This window comes from Podarcis filfolensis (genome assembly GCF_964270895.1).
Source record: "Podarcis filfolensis genome assembly, chromosome: 6".
Classification (NCBI taxonomy): Eukaryota; Metazoa; Chordata; class Lepidosauria; order Squamata; family Lacertidae; genus Podarcis; species Podarcis filfolensis.
In genome coordinates this window covers 29,000,892-29,019,989 of record NC_139609.1, presented here as the reverse complement: position 1 = coordinate 29,019,989, position 19,098 = coordinate 29,000,892, and the positions used below count along the sequence as shown (strand labels likewise).

At 43.7% G+C, this 19,098-nt stretch overlaps 1 protein-coding gene across 4 annotated transcripts in view; it reads left to right on the top strand.

Annotated features, from left to right (window-relative positions):
* The first annotated feature begins 3,126 nt into the window (after nucleotides 1–3,126).
* Nucleotides 3,127–19,098, top strand: part of PKN2 (protein kinase N2) — a 50,502-nt gene continuing 34,530 nt past the window's right edge. For 2 of the 4 annotated variants that reach the window (XM_083620607.1, XM_083620605.1), the window contains exon 1: nucleotides 3,127–3,273. In XM_083620607.1, the coding sequence (XP_083476733.1) occupies nucleotides 3,196–3,273 (78 nt within the window). In that variant the 5' untranslated portion in view covers nucleotides 3,127–3,195. Of the gene's footprint in view, nucleotides 3,274–6,979; nucleotides 7,468–19,098 lie in introns of those variants that run through there. The other 2 variants (XM_083620608.1, XM_083620606.1) reach the window with 1 other exon arrangement.

Genomic DNA, 19,098 nt, shown 5'->3' with positions numbered 1-19,098 from the left:
ACTAGCAGATTCCGGAAGTGGTTTCTTCCGGTTTTTCCGGAAGTGGTTTTTCCGGTTCTTCTACCACTGAATTCCAACTGCTAGAAGGCACATAACAGGAGTGGGCTACTAACTTCCTGCATTGTGTGCATCTGATTGGCTCACTGAGGTAGACGGGCCTTTGCTCCCTGATCCAGAAAAGTATCAAAGTATTAAAAGAAGACTCAGTGGAACAATGTTGGGGACTAGAGGAGTGTGATAGAGTCTTGCACATGACTGACCGACAGGCGACCGTGTCTGTTGGGAATGAAAGTTGGAGAGATGAAAAATGGAGAGGAGATGAAGAATCAGAGAGAGGGAATGAGAAATGGGAGGGGAAATCGAAGAACAAGGAAATAGCTTAATGGAGAACTCTTAAGGAGGATAGTCATCCAGGTTAGATTAGGTTATTAGAAACTCATTTTAATTTAATGAATCACCTGCCACAGAAGACTTAAGGCAGCTTCCAAACATATCCATAAAAACAACTAAAAATAGCTAAGATAAAACAATACCAGATAAACAACAACTAAATACATGTTTAAAAACAACATACAGGAAGCTTCTAAAGCATAAACCTTTCCACCCAACTGGAAAAGCTTGTCGAAACAAAAATGTCTTCCGTTGTCTTCAGAGAGTACAAATAGCGGGCACCACTAGGAATTCTGTTCCACAGAAAAGTGGCAGCCTCACTGAAAGTCCTGCTCTGAATTACTGTGCAGCAGGCTTCAGATACTTTAGAGACTTCTGCAGAACTTAGTGACCCACTGGGTATATAACAGATAAGGCAGCCTCTCAAGTAAAGCCTAATATGTTCATACCAATCCTTGAGTTTGGCCCCATAACAGCCAGTTCACATCCTGCAGACAATTTTAAGAATTCTGTTTAAAGTGACTACAGTACTGCTTCTAAGTATTATTTCCCACAAATATATGTTTACTGTTTTAGCTAACTCTGTTCTGGTTTGGGTACATTACAGTGGTACCTCAGGTTAAGAACTTAATTCGTTCTGGAGGCCCTTTCTTAACCTGAAGCACCACTTTAGCTAATGGGGCCTCCTGCCGGCGCCACGCCGCCGGAGCACGATTTCTGTTCTCATCCTGAAGCAAAGTTCTTAACCTGAGGTACTATTTATGGGTTAGCAGAGTCTGTAACCTGAAGCGTCTGTAACCTGAAGCATCCATAACCCGAGGTACCACTGTATAATAGTACATCTCACTCCACATGCCTTGGGTAGATATACACCTGTGTTGTAAAACACAGTTTTGGTTGGGATATAGGCCATGAATAAATTGACCAAACAAATAAAATACTTGAATAATAATATACTGAGGGAGAAGACCACAGCCCTCTGTACCTCAATAAGGATTGGCAGTGGCTATCTCCAGAACCGTTAAAGGAATTCTGGTTGGTCTGTCCAAGGAAAGGTTGGAGTACACCTTTTAAGGCAGAGTTCTAACATCTGATAACGGACATAAAAAGCATATACTAATGGGGGGAAACATGAAAAGGGCATTGTATTGGGGAAAACAGCTTGCAAAAATGTGTACATTAGTCAAAACCGCATGAAAAATATGCTTATTAGGAGAAAATTGCACCGGTGAAAAAGGCTGGAGGATTTTCACAAGGATCACAAATAGATGCAGAAATGTGGAGAAGTGAATTCAAGAATGGAAAAATGAGGAACTTAAGAGAACTGGAACTAACAGAATTCTCCATCCCTAGCTCAGGAAAGGGACGCGGGTGGTGCTGTGGGTTAAACCACAGAGCCTAGGACTTGCCGATCAGAAGGTCGGCAGTTTGAATCCCTGCAATGGGGTGAGCTCTCATTGCTCGGTCCCTGCTCCTACCAACCTAGCAGTTCGAAAGCACATCAAAGTGCAAGTAGATAAATAGGTACGACTCCGGCGGGAAGGTAAACGGCGTTTCCATGCGCTGCTCTGGTTCGCCAGAAGCGGCTTAGTCATGCTAGTCACATGACCCGGAAGCTGTACACCAGCTCCCTCGGCCAGTAAAGCGAGATGAGCCCAGAGTCGGTCACGACTGGACCTAATGGTCACGGGTCCCTTTATCTTTACCTTCGCTCAGGAAAAAAAATATCCCTTGCACCCACTGTGATCATCTTTGAGCACAGAGCAGAACAGAGCAGCATCAGTCCTTCTCTGGCCAAAACAATTGTGTGGGTGAACTTGAACACAGCACACCCCTTGGAGATGCTTGGTCTGAACCTAGTCCTGTGATGATGTGGTATATTGAAGGAGGCGGAGTAGAATTTGCCTGCCACTGAGACAATTGGGGGGGGAAATGGCACCCCCCTTCTTATTGCCCACTGCTTTTTATTATTTTTATAGGTTACCACTTGTCTAAACAACATAGTGCAACAGAAGAAATTATGTCCCAAAATAAAACCAATAAGCTAAAAGTGCTTAACACAAAATCTGAAGCCAATGCTGTGTTTATTACCCATAACTCAAAACACACTTTCTTTTGCAAGCAGAGTGCTTAGGTTTCTGCAGTTGCTGTGCCATCCCCTTCTGCCTCTGCCTCACCAAAACAAGTTTCCCTCTTGCGTTCCAAACCTATCAGAGCTTCCTGGTCGAACTGATCAGAGTGCCAAATTTCCACTGGCTCAGCCCTGCCAGAAATTTGCCCACTGCCTTCGTCTGAAAACACTTTTGACACAGAATAGCTCTCTTGATTTTGAAAGAGCTCCCAGGAGAGCTGAAGACGTTGATTTCAAATCCCTTATTAAAACCTGCTTCTTCAGGAACTGAGTGTGTTTGTGTGTGTGTGTGTTTATACATGACAGCACCTAATTTTTCCATCTTTTAAAAAGCATTTAGCTATGCCTTTTCCATGTTTCCCACCTAAATATAACCACTTCCAAAATGCGTTAGTAGTTTGAATGCCACGACCACGTTACTTGTGGAAAGTTAGTAAAAACTCAGATCTTCGCAGAAAATGGCCTTCTTTTAAAATCTTTCCATATCAACCTTTGCCTCAGACTATCCTTCAATGAAGCTAAATTAAGAAGATTTTTTTTAAAAAAAAAAGATTGGGGGGGGATATGGTGTTGAGTCAACATCCTCCACCCTGTTTTCCATACTTAGTGAGCATGCTCCAGCTGACTGGTTTTCAACTCAATTTCTACAGCACCGTCAGCTTCTAAAGACAACCATGGGAGTGAAGGCTGCAGAATGGAACCTCTGGAATCAAGGTACCTCGAGAAGGAATAAACACTTAATTTATCTAAAGGTAAAATTCAGTGTTCTTCTTCACTAGATAACATGTTGTTTTCCTCTCTTTTTAAGAACTATTCTGTTGAAATAACACTTCTTTTCTCTGTGTTATTTCCCATTCTAGCAAATATCCAGTGTGGGAGGGCGGTGGATCTTTTCGCTAGCAGTTAGGATTTCTAACATGTTAAAAAGGTAAAGGGACCCCTGACCATTAGGTCCAGTTGTGACCGACTCTGGGGTTGCGGCGCTCATCTCGCTTTATTGGCCGAGGGAGCCAGCGTACAGCTTCCAGGTCATGTGGCCAGCATGACTAAGCCACTTCTGGCGAACCAGAGCAGCGCACGGAAACGCCATTTACCTTCCCGCCAGAGCGGTACCTATTTATCTACTTGCACTTTGACGTGCTTTCGAACTGCTAGGTTGGCAGGAGCAGGGACCGAGCAATGGGAGCTCACCCCATCACGGGAATTCGAACCGCCGACCTTCTGATCGGCAAGTCTTAGGCTCTGTGGTTTAACCCACAGTGCCACCCACGTCCCTCTAACATGTTAGCCCCATGCTTGAAAAGGATTCAGTAGCATCAAGCCAAATGGCCAAGAGAAGCCCACTGAAACTGGTGAAGTTACAGTAATAATAATAATAATAATACAGTGGTACCTCGGGTTAAGTACTTAATTTGTCCCGGAGGTCTGTTCTTAACCTGAAACTGTTCTTAACCTGAAGCACCACTTTAGCTAATGGGGCCCCCTGCTGCCGCCGCGCCGCCAAAGCACAATTTTTGTTCTCATCCTGAAGCAAAGTTATTAACCTGAGGCACTATTTCTGGGTTAGCAGAGTCTGTAACCTGAAAAGTATGTAACCCGAGGTACCACTGTAATGGAAGAGGGGTCATGTGCCAGCAGATAAAGATTGGTTGCCTTTTGCTCACGCAACCATTGCACACAACCCAGAATTTTGGCATCCATCATCTCTGGAAACAGACTAAACCTATTATTTGCATTAAAAAATATTTTATTGTCCAGCCAAATCCAATGCTGCTTTACTAGAAACTGAGTTCAGTAGGGCATTCAGATGTTGATTGTTGGATTTCAACTCCCATAGCCAGCATTTCAAACCCCTGGATCCTTATTTTTATTTAAATGGTACTACATCGGTCGCTTTCCTGTCGTTGGGCAGAAAGGCCAATCATAGGGGTGTTCCATATTTTTTGTTCGAAGATCAGTAGTTTCACATCTGAGTTTTTTAATAGTGGGTGGATTTGCCATTTGTTCAGGTGGATGCCATCTGGACCTGAGGATTTGTTTCTTTTAAATGTGGATTCTAATGCCTTTAAATATAACTTATTTATTGTTTACTTGAGTCAGAGGCTTCCTCCTAATTATTCAGATGGGTTCTTTGCTAACTTAATATTCGTATTACTGAAGAAGTTCAACAAACACTAGGTTGCTAAATGCAGATCTCAGCCTTAAATTTAAATATGGGGTAAGTGCGTAACAGTAATATAGTGATAATATAATGAGGTTATCTTGGTTGACTTTAATATGTAACTACATGGGAACTGTAGTTTAACAACATCTGGAGGTCACATTTGGCTTCTCCTGGCTTATAGCCTAAGCTCAGTTTGGGTTTATTCTGTGCTGTAAACTAATCAGTGCTGTTGAAATAATAATTAATTAATTTTTATTAAGCAGGGGTGGAGAACTTGAGGCTCCCAGACATTGCAGGACTAATATCAGCTCTGACCATTGGCCATGCTGGCCAAGTCTGATGGGAATTGAGAGTACAACAACATCTGGACAAGCGTATATTCCCCGCCCTGTAATATATATAATTTATTCAGCCTGAGAAACCAGTTGACAGGGTGTGAAGGTTTTGCTTTTTGAAAAACCAGTTATTATTTAACAGTTATCCAAATATTAAGGTATATATGTCTGATGTCAACAGATGTGAAAAGGTAACCCTTTTCACCTTTTTCAATGAGCCACTGAGGTGAAGCAATTACAAAACTGTATCATCATCCAGGGCACTGGCAAACAGGGGGAAAGCGAAGATAACTTTTATGTGAACAACATTGCTATGGCTGTAATAGTGCCTTTCAATTCACGAAGGTGAGCAGCAACAGCAAAATAGCAAGTTGAAAATTGTGGTGGATTTGGTCATTGCTTTGTTCTTCTGGGAAAAAGTTTTGTCATTTTACAAGCTGGAATTTTGTGCCAAAAGGAAAATCATGAACTGGTTGTTATGTGTGGATTGTGACTAAATTCATAATTGCTCAACACTGAAAGCATATCAGCAGCCAAACACGGGATAATGGTTTCTTAAGAACTGGGATATTGCCAGAATGATGAAACTGACCTATTACCTTGAAGAGGAAATGTTTTGATAAATTTTATGCTAAATTTATCCTTTACTGGAAGAGCAGAGACAGTACATTTTTAAAAATTTCTAAGCATTGTAAAGTTTTTAAACTTAAATTTAGGTTATTAATTAATTAATTTTTTAATGAATTGTGTTATTACCTGTTTCCTGAACACACACATATAGTTGCATATTAAAGTCAACCAAGATAACCTCATTTTATTATCACTATAGATGAACAAGAAAAATAAGTATGGCTTGTGCAAAGGTAGGTCCTGTGTATTCTAGAGTTTAGCACTTGGATAAAGACTTAGCATGTGGATAATGGTGATGTAGACGCCGTATAATTTCCAAAAGCTTCTCCGCCCCCCACCTCCCCGAGTCATGGGATAAGAGGAGAGCTGGATTTAGGTTTGATGAGGCCCTAAGCTACTGAAGGTAATGGGGCCCTTTATATGTCCAGCTGTCCTTTGTCAACAACAAACTGTTGCTGTTTTTTGTGTTGAATATATGCTGTATGGTAATTCAGGGACCTAATAGGTATCTAAAGCCATTTGCACGTGTTGCCATGCAACCAGTCCACGCAGAATGTAGGCACCCTATACAGCCATACCTTGGGTTACAGACGCTTCAGGTTGAGCATTTTTGGGTTACAGAAGCACCGAAACCCAGAAGTACCGGAATAGGTTACTTCCGGGTTTCGGCGCTTGTGCATGCGCAGAAGCGCCGAATTGCAACCCATGCGTGCACAGATGTGGCGCTGCGGGTTGCGAACGTGCTTCCTGCATGGATCACGTTCGCAACCAGAGCATCCACTTTATATAGAAATGCGCAAACCAGTGATATTTTAGGGAGCAGGCTAGCAGGCGGGGCCCATTACTTACATCATAGGAGCCTACACAACACAAAACAGTTCCTGTATGTAGGTTTTATTTGTTTTTTATCTTATATTTTGGAAATGTACAGCCAGTGTTTTTTTTTTTCCTTTAAATTTATTGGGGGCCCCCAAGTGAGTGGGGCCCTATGATACAGCTTGTTTAGCTTATACGTAAATCCAGCACTGTTGCAAATCCGTTTGGGGACGTGCGCTTTTTTTGAACTCGGTCGGAGAGCATGTGCAGTGAGCAGTGAGGTCGGAGCTAACTTTGCCGCGCCGTGGTGGAAACCCCGCTATATGACACGGGCTCCCCGAGGGCAGGGAGGAAGAAGCGTGCGACTGAGTCCCTCGCGTGGGAAACGGAGCGAGAGAGCGCGAGCGCCGCGTCCCCCTCCCTCTTCCAGGCGAGAACTCCTCTTCCGCTCCTCTCTCAGAACGCGCCCCGCCCCTACTCCCCGGGCTTAGTCACGTGCTCCGAACGGCCGCCAAGCAGCGCCGCTTTTTACGACAGGGTGACAGCCAAAGGGTGCGACGACGACGACGTCGAGGAGGAGCGGCGGCGGCGGCGGCGCAGGAGGAGGAGGAGGGAGGAAGGAGGAGGAGGAGGGAGGAGGAACCACCACCACCACCCACTGGAGGGGTGTGTGGGAGGGTCGGGAACGGGAGGACGGCGCGCGCACGGGCGGGAGCGAGCGCGAGACGCCCGTCCCGACGCGAAAAGACACCCACCCCCTGTCCCCGTCCCTCCCCGTCCCCTCATGGGAATGTGAGGAGAGGGGGTTGACGCCCCCCCCTCAAGCCTCGCCTCCGCCCCTGCCGCCGCCGCCTGAGTCGCGAGCAAGCGAGCGCCCCCCTCGGCCCAGACCCGCCTTCTTCCCACCGGCGGCGGCGCCCAGGTGCGGAGTCCGGAGCCAGCGCGCAGCAATGGCGTCCAACGCGGCCGAGAGGGAGATTTTCCTCACAGACCTGCAGCAGGTAAAAGAGAGAAAGTGGCGGCGGTCGCCGCCGAGGCTCCCTCCTTCCTTCCTTCGTTCCTTCCTCGCTTCTCTCCTCACGGCCCGGAAAAGCTCTTCTTCCTTCCTTGCCGCCCTTTCCACTCCCTCTCCCCCCCCCCACAATCCCTTCCAGCCTGGGGCCTCCTGGCCGCGGAGGTGGAGCCGCCCCCCTCCAGGCCCCCTTCCTCGGCGAGGCACACTCTGCCTCCCAGTGTCATAATCTCCTTTGCTGCTGGAGCCGCTTCTCTCTCTCTCTCTCTCTCTCTCTCTCTCTCTCTCGGCTCAGGCCACCTTGAGGTGGATGGACCCCAGGAGTTTTCCTTTCCCCTTTTCTCCATCCCCCCGCACACACGCCTACCTCTTCCCGGTTTCTTTAAATGAAAGTAAAACTTGTCGTGTGTAAAGCACACAATCCTCATCCTCCTCTTCTTCTTTTTTTAAAGCTCTTTCCTTCCTCTGCTTTTTAGCTGGAGGGGTGTGTGTGTGAAGGAATCTTCCAACAGGAATTGCGAGTTAACTGTGCGCTGGGAACATCCCCTTTCTCCCCTTGTTGGTGCCCACAGTTGTGTTTCTTTCTCTTTCTGACACACACACTCTCCCACTTTGTGCATACTGGTAGAGAGTGGGGAACCACTATCTAGTAACTGGGTAGCGGGAGAAGATATGGGCAGGTTTGTTTGCTTCCTTATGTACCTTTCATAGCTTCCTGACTAATCCTGTATCTCTATGGGTGCATTTCCTGATTTTGTATAGGACTGGCTTGTTCATCACAGTGAACCTCTCGACCTTTATTCTCCACAAAATTAGTTTCTGCTGATCTCTCTTGAATACAAGATGACAGCTCTCCCACATTTATAGGACCTTAGCATACATTATCCATTTAACAGTAAATTGCAGTATGTTGTACACTCCTTGTATGTTGGAGTTATATTACCTACAAGTTCCATAAACTAGCAGCATGTCTCCAATATTTCACATCCATGGTCAATTGGGAAATGAACACCCGACCAGAAATTCTGTTGCTGCCTAAGTGTTCATATGAAATAGTGCTGTAACATAATTGATACAGTTGTAGATGAATCCAAATATTTGCCACTAACTGTCAAACTGAATGTACAATGGGTGGATGTCAAGTGTTCTTCCATTCCTAAATATACCGTAGAGTGTGAAAGTGACTGGAGGGCAAGGCCTAGCCTGAAAAGTATAGTGTAATCACTGCCACAGGCTGTGAAAGAAACATTGTGGACTTTTTAAAACTAGCGTGGAGTACTGTTGATACAGTAGCAGCATCACCTATATTTATTTTAGAAGATTTATAATTTGCCTCTTGGCTCCAAGAGGCTTCACAGTAGCTTACAATATAATTGAAAAAACACATCTGATAAAACAGCAGTAATATCACAATAACTGAGAGTTGAGCAGCAGTAAACCAACTGTAGCAGCAGACAGCACAGTTAAAAAGGGCATTCTGCAATCATAGACACTTGATACTTCTATTGAGAAGGCCCTGTCCTGTGTCCTTACCAACCATGCCTCTGAAGGCAAAGGAATATGAAGCTAGTCCTCTATTTACCATTATGAAAGGTGAAAGGATGCATGAGGAGGCATGCAGTCCTCAACTGTTCTGACCATTTAGGACTTTATAGGTAATCACCAGCACCTGAAATTGTAAAGCTTTGCAGTTGTAAGCCAGTTGCAACTGTTAACACCAGGGTTATATCTTCCATGAAGCAGGTTTCAGCCAGCATTCTGGCTGCTGCATTTTGCACTAGCTGAAGTTTCCCAACACTTTTTAAATGAAACCCAGCGTAGAGCATGTTACAGTAAATTCAACCTAGAAGTAACCAAAGCATGTACAACAGTGGCCAGACCTGCTTTTTTCCAGGAAAATGCATTGCTGATGCATTTACCCAAGCTTTGCAACAGCATTCCTGGTCACAATAGTAACCTAAGTATCCTAGAGCAAATTTAGGTCAAGGAGAACCCCCAGGATACGAACTTGGAGTAGAGGTTCTGTTCAGACTAGGTGGTACCCCAAGGCTTGGAATAGCTTCCCTGTTAATTAGCAGCACCCTGTCTTTGCCAGGCTTAGCTTCAATTTATGTACTCACATCTGATCCATAACTGCTCAAGCAATGTTCAACACCTTCTGCAGCCACCCTGGCATTTGATGAAAAGGAGAGATAGTACTAGGGTTCATCTGTATATTGGCAACATCTAGTCCAAATCCCTAAAGTCTTTCCAGCCGTTTCATTTTCATGTAAATGTTGAACAGCATAAGGACAAAATATAATGCTGGGGCATCCTAGAAGCCAAAGGCCAAGAAGGCGTGCAGAAATCTCAACACTGTTTTCTAGGACCTGCCTTACCAATAAGACCTTGAAATCTTTGCGAAACTGCTTCCAAGCCCTATCCTGACCCAAAGGATATAATCATTGGTAGTCTCAAAAGCCATTGAGAGGTCCAGCAGATCCAAGAGAGATGCACTGCCCCCATTTAGCTTCTGACATAGATCATCCAGCAAAACTGCCAAGGCAGATTGAAAAGGATTGTGGGAACCAGTCTTTTCCAAAAAATGTCTGTAGATTTGTAACACTTGTACACCTTGCCCAAGAATGGTAGCTAGGCTGGTAATTATCCAAAGATGTAGGATCAAAGAAATGGTTTTTTTTTTCAGCAGTGGCAGAACTGATGGCATCTCTCTCTCTCTTAAATAAGCATTCACTACCACTGCCAGCCATTTAGATGGTTCCTTTTGGTCAAGAGGGCATGTAGTCAGTCTCAAACCTCCAAGCAACCTGTCCACATGCTCAGGCAGAAGCAACTCAAATATATTCATCAACTGGAAAGCAGATACTGTGGATACATCCATAGTTTCTGTTCTTGAAGATGTGCAGATGTAAAGAGCAGGTGTCATCTGCAAAGTGTTCTGCAAATTTGTCACAGTAGGCCACTGAGGGGCTACCAAGGGTTCTTCTTTGAGGACTCGGATTTGACACGCTCTTCACCACTTGGAGCATCTTCTGGATGACACTGTACTGATGAGTTGCAGTGGAAAAGTAAAATTTTGTGAGTGATCATGTCAGTTGCTCAGGTCATTTCCCCATTCCATACCTCTGACATGATAGCCAGTCATGTTAGCTAGAAACTACCCAAGAGCAGTCAGAAATTAATTTGGGTCCATCAGTCTCCATGAGCAGACCATCCTGATAGTTTTCCAGAGGGTATGAAACCCTGTGAATCTACAAGAGGTAGTGAACTCCTTTGTTATGGACAGTTATCTCAAAGCCTCCCACGAGCAGTGTGTCCAGTCCAGCAGTGTGTGCATGTAGATAGGCCCATAGTTGTCATGGAGGCCATGAATTCCTGACTACTACAGATGAGGGTACATAGTACTTGTGGTTTAATAGTCTTGATAATATTAAATCCCCCCTCTCCAAAGCAATGCCATTGGCTATTAATTCCAAGAGTTAAAGTGCATGTTGATACCACCCTCATGACAGGCTTTTTGTATTGCTTTCATATTTTTGTCTTCTTTTTTTGTTTTTCCTATGGAAAAAGTCAAAATATTTTCTGCCAATTTTCTTGATAACACATGGTGTTGCAAAAAGAAGCATACTGTGTATTTTACACATTCTGTTTCCAGAATTTGCTGGTGTACAGAAGGTAGAAAGAGAAGGGAAGCAGCAAAAAGCCAAGAGCAGGATTGAAAAAACTTCATACATATGGTCACACAGGCTCCTAAAAATATGATAGCGGCTCCCAGGATTTTAAAATAGTTTTCCATAACTGATTGAGAGAGACGTGACTTTGTAGTGACATGGATGCTGCTGTTAAAGCAAATCCAGTTGAGGCATCCAATGTGACGTTTGTTATTTCCTTATGATGTGAATTGATGATGTTCACAAGATACTTGCCCCAAGGCGTCTGACTACATGCCCTCTGGACCCCTGCCCTTTTTGGCTGGCTAAAGCCAGCTGGTTGTTACTGGGTGGATGAGGAAGTGCTAGCTGCTCTTAAAGAGTTGGTGATGTGACTGCACCTTTAAAAACCCACCCTGGGCCCAATGGTGTGTAAGAACTACCAGCCATTTACCAATGCCCCATTCTAAGAGAACATGGTAGAGAGGGTGGTGGCAGAGCAATTTCAAGTGTTCCACTTTAATCTGGGGTTAGGCCTGGTTTCAGTGCTGAATCGGCTTTCATTGCCCTAATGGATGACCTGTATCGGGACAGGAAGAGTGCATCCCTGTTACAATTACTTTCTCAGCAAATTTTGATACCACTGACCATGGTATCTTCCTATATCAACTATATGGGATGGATATTGGAGTCCCAAAATGGTATCGGGGGAGTGCTCTTTGACTTCCTGGCACCTGTGCTAGGTGGTTCTGCTATTTAACAGGCATAGGCAAACTCCAGCCCTCCAGATGTTTTGGGACTACAATTCCCATCATTCCAAGCTAACAGGACCAGTGGTCAGGGATGATGAGAACTATAGTCCCAAACATCTGGAGGGCCAGAGTTTACCTATGCCTGATCTATATGAAGCCACTGGGAGTGGTCATTAGGAGTTTTGGAGCAAAGTGCCATCGGTTTGCTGATGACACACAGCTGTACCTCTACATAGCATTTTAATTAGGAGAGGCTGTGCAATCTATGGACCCGTTTCTGTTCTGGATGAGGTTGCTTGGGGAAATGTAGCTTGGGAAGGTATTCCTGGAAATGTCTTTGTCATTAGGCCAAAGTGACCTTGGTGGCTAGAAGTGCTTTTTACCTGCTTTGTCTGGTACAGCAGTTACATCTGTACCTGGACCAGGATAACTTGGGCATTGTGGTCCACACATTGCTAACCTCAAAACTGGACGTCTGAAGAACACTTTTCCAGCTGAGATTCAGCAAGCATCCTCACTTTGGGCTTTCAGGAGTCTCTTGAAGACTTTTTTATGTTGACAAGATTTCTGAATTTTTCCCTGAATTGACTCTGTTTTTAAAAGGAACTTTTCTCTTTAAAAATTTAGCACCAATCATGAAGATAAGAAAAGTTGTATACCTCTCTACAAGTGGTAAAAGGTTTAGGGAGAACTAGCATTATTCATGCTCAGCTGAGAGCTGGTGGACAAGAAAATGGATCTATTATTCCTTTGGGAGACCCTCACTATCATGGCAGTTTTATAATTGTGAGCATGGGTCACTGATTGTACCCTTCAGTTTAATACTAATACAAATTTGTCAAAATAGGATGGAAGTCCACATTGTACGGGTCCTGATTTAGTGATTTTATGTCTTTTGTTTAATTCCAGCATTTGATTAAGTCACAAATGTTTGTTATCTTTTGAAAGTGGGTATTATTCAGAAAGCATATTTACAATAGTGGGAATATGCGTCACAGCAGATGTAATGCAACCTGTATTCCTTAACTACAGATAGGAGATTGGGAGCAGCCTGTGGACTTAAATGTTTCTCCCTCATTTATTTACCTGCTTGTGCAGGCATTCATCGTTCTCTAGCCATTTCAGAGATAGCTGTGATTATGACTATGCCAGCATTTTGCTAACCAAAGTTGGTGCCAACCACAATTTGCACTCGTGCTTCTAAATATCCAGCTCCTAAGGTGGAGTGGAGAAGTCAAGATGTATTCGCTGTGTGCTGGCTGTATGCTCTGGGTGCTTGGCTAGCACAGAGTCAAAACAAGCTTCCAACCTCTTCCCTGTGTCCATTCAGAACTGGAGCAGGGTGGAAGTTTGCTGTCTCCCATTCACCTCCAGTCGCAGCTCCAAGCTTGGAGCTCCAGAGAGGAGATTGGGTTTATTTTTGACTTTGAGCTATGTTGTGTGACGTCTGGGCAAGACCCCACCCATTACAGGAGGAGCATGGTTCTTGCAACCACAAATGTTTGGGTTGGCCAAAGAATGCCAAAATTTGTGGACCACTTGAGCCAGGCCATATTGCTGCAGCAATATGAAGAACTTTAATCTTATTTCTTGAGCACCTGGCTTACAAACCTAAGAGCAGGAAGTCTCAGAGACTTTATCCTGGTTAAAGGAAACATTCATGGCTGCATAATCAGCATAAGAGGACAATCTGAGTGGATCTGTCCCAGTTGAAAGGAAAGCTCAATATAGAGGAGGAAGAGTTGGACGTTTGAACTTAGACCTTCACCTATGACTGGCTACAGCTGACAGTCTTGATATCAGGAAATACATAAGAAAAATATAATTTCTGTTACTTCATATGGCATTCCCTGTGAGGGGCAAATAATGTTATGTTTGTGTGCTGGTTGCATTATATTAAATAGAATGAAAAATTTGTAGAGGCCTATGTGTTGAGCCAGTATGATACTTTGATCACTTAATACCAACACTTGAGTATTTGGTAGTAATGACGATGTGGCAACTATACCCTGGTCAGCTGAGATGAGCAGGATTTGCATAATCATTATATTTGCTACATGTAGGAGTGTAAAGTGGGTGGACAAATCTCAGGTGCATGATCTTCCTTGGATGTCAAGCAATTTGAGATTGAAAATACAGTAAAGCCCTTAGAACTTTGGACAAGATTTAGATAGTGGCACCAGCTGTAGGTTACCTGTTCCTACTTTGTCTAACATAATTTGTTCTTCCAAAATTAGTTCCTTGTTCCGCATTCAGTGTCATTTCTGAAGTTTCCCTGAGTTTGGGTGGATACTTTGTTTGGTGTTGCAGCATGGCTTTTTTTCCTTACGAATGTGATTCAGAAGTTCTACACATACCAAGTTGTCTCACGCATTTTTGAATTGGGACAGTATTCAGTTCAAGAATAAAAATACTACTTTAGAGCACGGTTTGGGAGCCTCAAGCCTGAATGAAATGCAGCGGTACAGGCCTATCTCACTGCTCCTTGGGATTCTCCCAGCTCATGCCTCTTCACTAGGCCACACCTCTTACCAGTCCTGTTCTGAGGCCTCTGAAGAGCTTTTGCCCAGATGGAATATATCCTTGAACTGTGATAATGTTCTTGCCTGTGTGAATGGAAGATGGCAATATAGGTGTAGGTGTAGAAACCTTGGGCATTTGTGTGGCTAGAATGTGGCCTACTGTACAAAAGAAAGAGCTTCAGCCATTGTTCCATCCACTGTTTCCCCTGGCCCCACCTTCCACACATTGGGAATTCAGTCTCTGAAAGGTTTTCCATAATGGAATGTAGCCTTTCTACTGAAAAGATGCCCCAGCCCTGCGTTAGAGTGTATTACAGTTTTGAGAGAAAATAATAATAATAATAATAATTTTTATTTATATTCCTCCCTCCCCAGCCGAAGCCGGGCTCAGGGCGGCTAACAACAATCAAATAATCAAACAATCAAATAATCCCAACATTCTAAAAACATTTCATTATAAAAATTAATTAAAATCAAATTGATGGCAACCGTTAAGCAAAATTCTGTGCAGATTGCCAGAGGAGGGAGTCAGGCTGCGCCCCAACCAAAGGCCTGGTGGAACAACTCTGTCTTGCAGGCCCTGCGGAAAGATGTCAGGTCCCGCAGGGCCCTAGTCTCTTGTGACAGAGCGTTCCACCAGATTGGAGCCGCAGCCGAGAAAGCCCTGGCTCTAGTTGAGGCCAGCCTAACCTCTCTGTGGCCTGGGACCTTTAGGATGTTTTTATTTGCAGGCCGTATGTTCCTCTGTGGGGCATACCAGGAGAGGCGGTCCTGTAGGTACGAGGATCCTAGGCCGTATAGGGCTTTAAAGGTTAAAACCAGCACCTTAAACCTGATCCTGTACTCCACCGGGAGCCAGTGCAGCTGGTATAGTACCGGATGAATGTGATCTCACAGCGAGGACCCCATAAGGAGTCTCGCCGCAGCATTCTGCACCCGCTGGAGTTTCTGGGTCAGTCTCAAGGGCAGCCCCACGTAGAGCGAGTTACAATAATCCAGTCTGGAGGTGACTGTCGTGTGGATCACAGTGGCTAGGTCAGGGCGAGAGAGATAAGGAGCCAACTGCTTAGCTTGGCGGAGACGAAAAGATGCCGCTTTTGCTATAGCTGTAATCTGCGCTTCCATAGAGAGGGAGGTATCGAAGATTACACCCAAACTCTTAACGGACGGTGCTGGCACTAATTGCACCCCCGCAAGAGATGGGAGTTGCCCCCTCAATCCCATATCGTCCCGTCCCAGCCAGAGGACCTCTGTCTTCGAAGGATTTAACTTCAACCGGCTCCCACGTAACCATCCAGCCACAGCTTCCAGACATCTGGTCAGTGTGTCTGGGGCCGAGTCAGGATGGCCATCCATGAACAGATAGAGTTGCGTGTCATCGGCATACTGATGGCAACCCAGCCCAACATGCAGTTGCAGTTGCAGTTGCTCTGCACACACTTGGTCCAACAATGGTTGTTGAGCCATAGACAGCTTCCCCACCTCCCCTTCTCTTCTACTTTCTCCATCATATCAGAATACTCTTGGGGTTTATTAAACTAAGCTTTCTTGTTGCATCCAAACTGCTAAACTGTGGTTTGATGGCTTAAAGTATGAGATTAAACTATAGTTTCCCAGTTCAGATGAAGATGGAAATTCTGGTTTAATAAATCTTGAAAATACTGAATTGCAAAATGAAAGACTGGGGAGAAGAGACTGCCTGAGATCATTATGTTTGAACTAGCCCTGAAACTGGATTCAATATTTCATGTTTGATTATAAGTGACTCATAGGTCTGAAAATATTGAAGACTACTGATCTAACACATATCACAGTGGAAACAATGGAGAGTACTCTTTTATTTCTTAAAAAAGGCAACAGAAATCATGAGAGAGACGATCGGTCACCCCACCTGAAAGCAAGTTAAACGTTGAAGTTTTATTTATTTTTTAAATGAATTGCTTCTGGCAGTTAACATAAACGCAGCAAGATGAATGTGAGTCAAACTGAAAAGCAAAAATGAACATAAGGCACATTATAGAAGGGTTGCAGAGAGCACAATGCACACATATTTGATTTAGTCCCTTGCACAACTAATTTTATTTCATGTGAAGCAATTTATAGAATAAACTGATGTTTTAAAAACTTGCATTGACTGTGGATATGTTCTAAAGTTAGAAGCATCCCTGGAAAAGTAAGAGAAGTGTAAGTCAAATATGCCTGACTACTGCTGCAGCATTCTTGAACTGCTGCCCATGTAGAGCTCTGTAATCTCCTTTAATGGAGACGTGTTTTCTTTGATAGCAAAGTTTGTTTGTTTGTTTGGTGGAGTGAGTTTTAGCCCTCAGATGGTGATTCTTTCCAATTTTATTATTTTGGAAATTTACAGCAGTTGGAAAAATGGTATTAGCTTTACTCATCTTCTGATCTTAATGCTAGAATTTAATCTACTGAATTCATTTCTGATGCTGAGTATTTTAAGTCAAGAATAAGTTGCTGAGCTATTTTAAGCCCAAAGATTGTGAATGAGCACTAATAGGGAAAGTTTCTCAGGAAGCATTTACTGTGTGGATTCCGGAAGGCCTCATTAGGGAAGTAAATAAATAATTTCCTATGATTGGTCAGTACTGTCTGGCAGGTACTGTCAATCTTCTGAAAGCCTAATTAGGTTACCACCTTTTAATAGCTCTCATTAATTGGATCTCCGAATTGAAAAGCACTCTATACAGCTATCTGTAATAGAACTCTTAGCCTGCAATCTTATATACCAGGGGTTGGAAACATTTTTCAGGCAAAGGGTAGTCCACATTTCCTTATGGTCAACTTTCTTGTCAACCTATCAGGCAGGCAGAGAAAAAAGTGAGTAGAACAGTAGATCTCATCCTTTCTGCATTCAGGCAAGCAAGTGGCATTACCTTGGAAGGAGGACACATTCCAGTCAGGCAAAAGCAATCAATTAGGACTAGTGAGGGTCTTTGAGGAACATCCTTAGGGTTGGTAGAGAGCCCACAGACATTGGCCAGAAGTTCCCTAACCTTGCTTTATACAAAAATTAAATCCATGGTTTTTATATGTATTGATTATTTTGTATCTTACTCCCATGAAGATCTGTTATCCTTTAAAACACAATTTGTGTTTAATCTACAGAATTGTTAATGCAATTCTATGGTAGTTGGGTGATAGAGTAAAAGACTGCTTTCCATTGCCAACATGCAACCAGGAGGACACTTTATGGTTCCTAAGTGTGTATAGGCACACTAGTTATCTGCCCCGCACCTAACACCCCCTGTCATGTCAGTTGTGAGGCTGGTGGGTGTGGTTTAGGAATAAAACTACCTTTCCAAGCCAAATCTGACAGGCCAAGTATGGCCTGTAGGCCGCAGGTTGTAGAGGATAGGAGATGTAAGTAGTCCCTAGTAAAACCAGCTAGAACTTTAAAGTAAAATAAATCAGATAAGCAAAATAAGAGTTGTTTGGTCTAGTGAAGTGAGTGTGTGAACCATTTAAGAATGGGGAAAATGGAAATTCTGCCAAAGTTTTGGGCAGGTTGAGGTTAATTAAAAACAAAAAATGCTTTTTAGATATTGTGATGATCTTGTGACTTAGGCAAATGAAACCAGTTGTGGGTTGTCCAGCGTTGAAATGGGTCTCAAATTTTTTAAAGTAATGACAATCTACAAGAGGCCCAAACAGCACCAGTTTTGATTCATGAAGTAATTAGGACAACTTCTGAGATACTACCAAATTGACCGCTTGTTAACAAAGCAGAAATGAAATGCCTTACTAAGAAGCAAAGTATTATTATTTGAAAGTATGCTACTCGTCAACCAGAATTGGTGTATGTTGCATTTGTTGAGCTCTCAACTGCCTTTGACCTCATTGAATATGAATGATTCTTGAAAAATCTGGCAGTTACTTCTGTGGATAACTGCTGTTTCTTGTGCAGTACTCTAATACTGATGCTAATATTCAAACTGGACTCATGGGCTCTTAGATTCATTATTTACACCTAAGGGTGCACAACAAGGTTTGACTTCACTATGTAATACAGTCGTACTTTGGTTCGTGAACGCCTTACGAGTCGAAAGTTTTGCCTCCAGAATGCCGCAAACCCAGAAGTGAGTGTTCCAGTTTGCAAACGTTCTTTGGAACCCGAACATCCAGCGGGGCTTCCAAGGCTTCTGATTGGCTACAGGAGCTTCCTGCAGCCAATCAGAAGCCACGCCTTGGTTTCCAAACATTTTGGAAGTCGAACGGACTTCTGGAACAGATTCCGTTCAACTTCCAAGGTACCACTGTATTTTGTTTATTAAATATGTATATTGTCCTTCATTTGAGGATCACAGGACAGTTTATAATAAAAATACAGAACATAGTAACAAAGAAAGAAATACCCATCAAGTAATGGGAAGGAGAGAAAGAAGCCTAGATTTTAAGTTTTTAGCTGTGCACAGGACAGGTCTCTCTCAGGCAGTGCCTGCAGAAACAAAAGCAAATAAAAACTTGGGCTCTGTGCCCCTGTTCCCAGCTGACAAGCAGGGGTTTAAATCTTGTTTTAGCTGTGATCACCTGTTTCCTGCTGGGAACAGGTGTGCTCAGCCAAGGCAGAATTGAACCCTGCCCTCCCAGCTGATGTCACGGAGCTAGAGATTCCCCACCTGTTGTACATAAAGGATGCAGTTCAGGAGTTCTTTTCTCCATACCTACCCACCCCCAC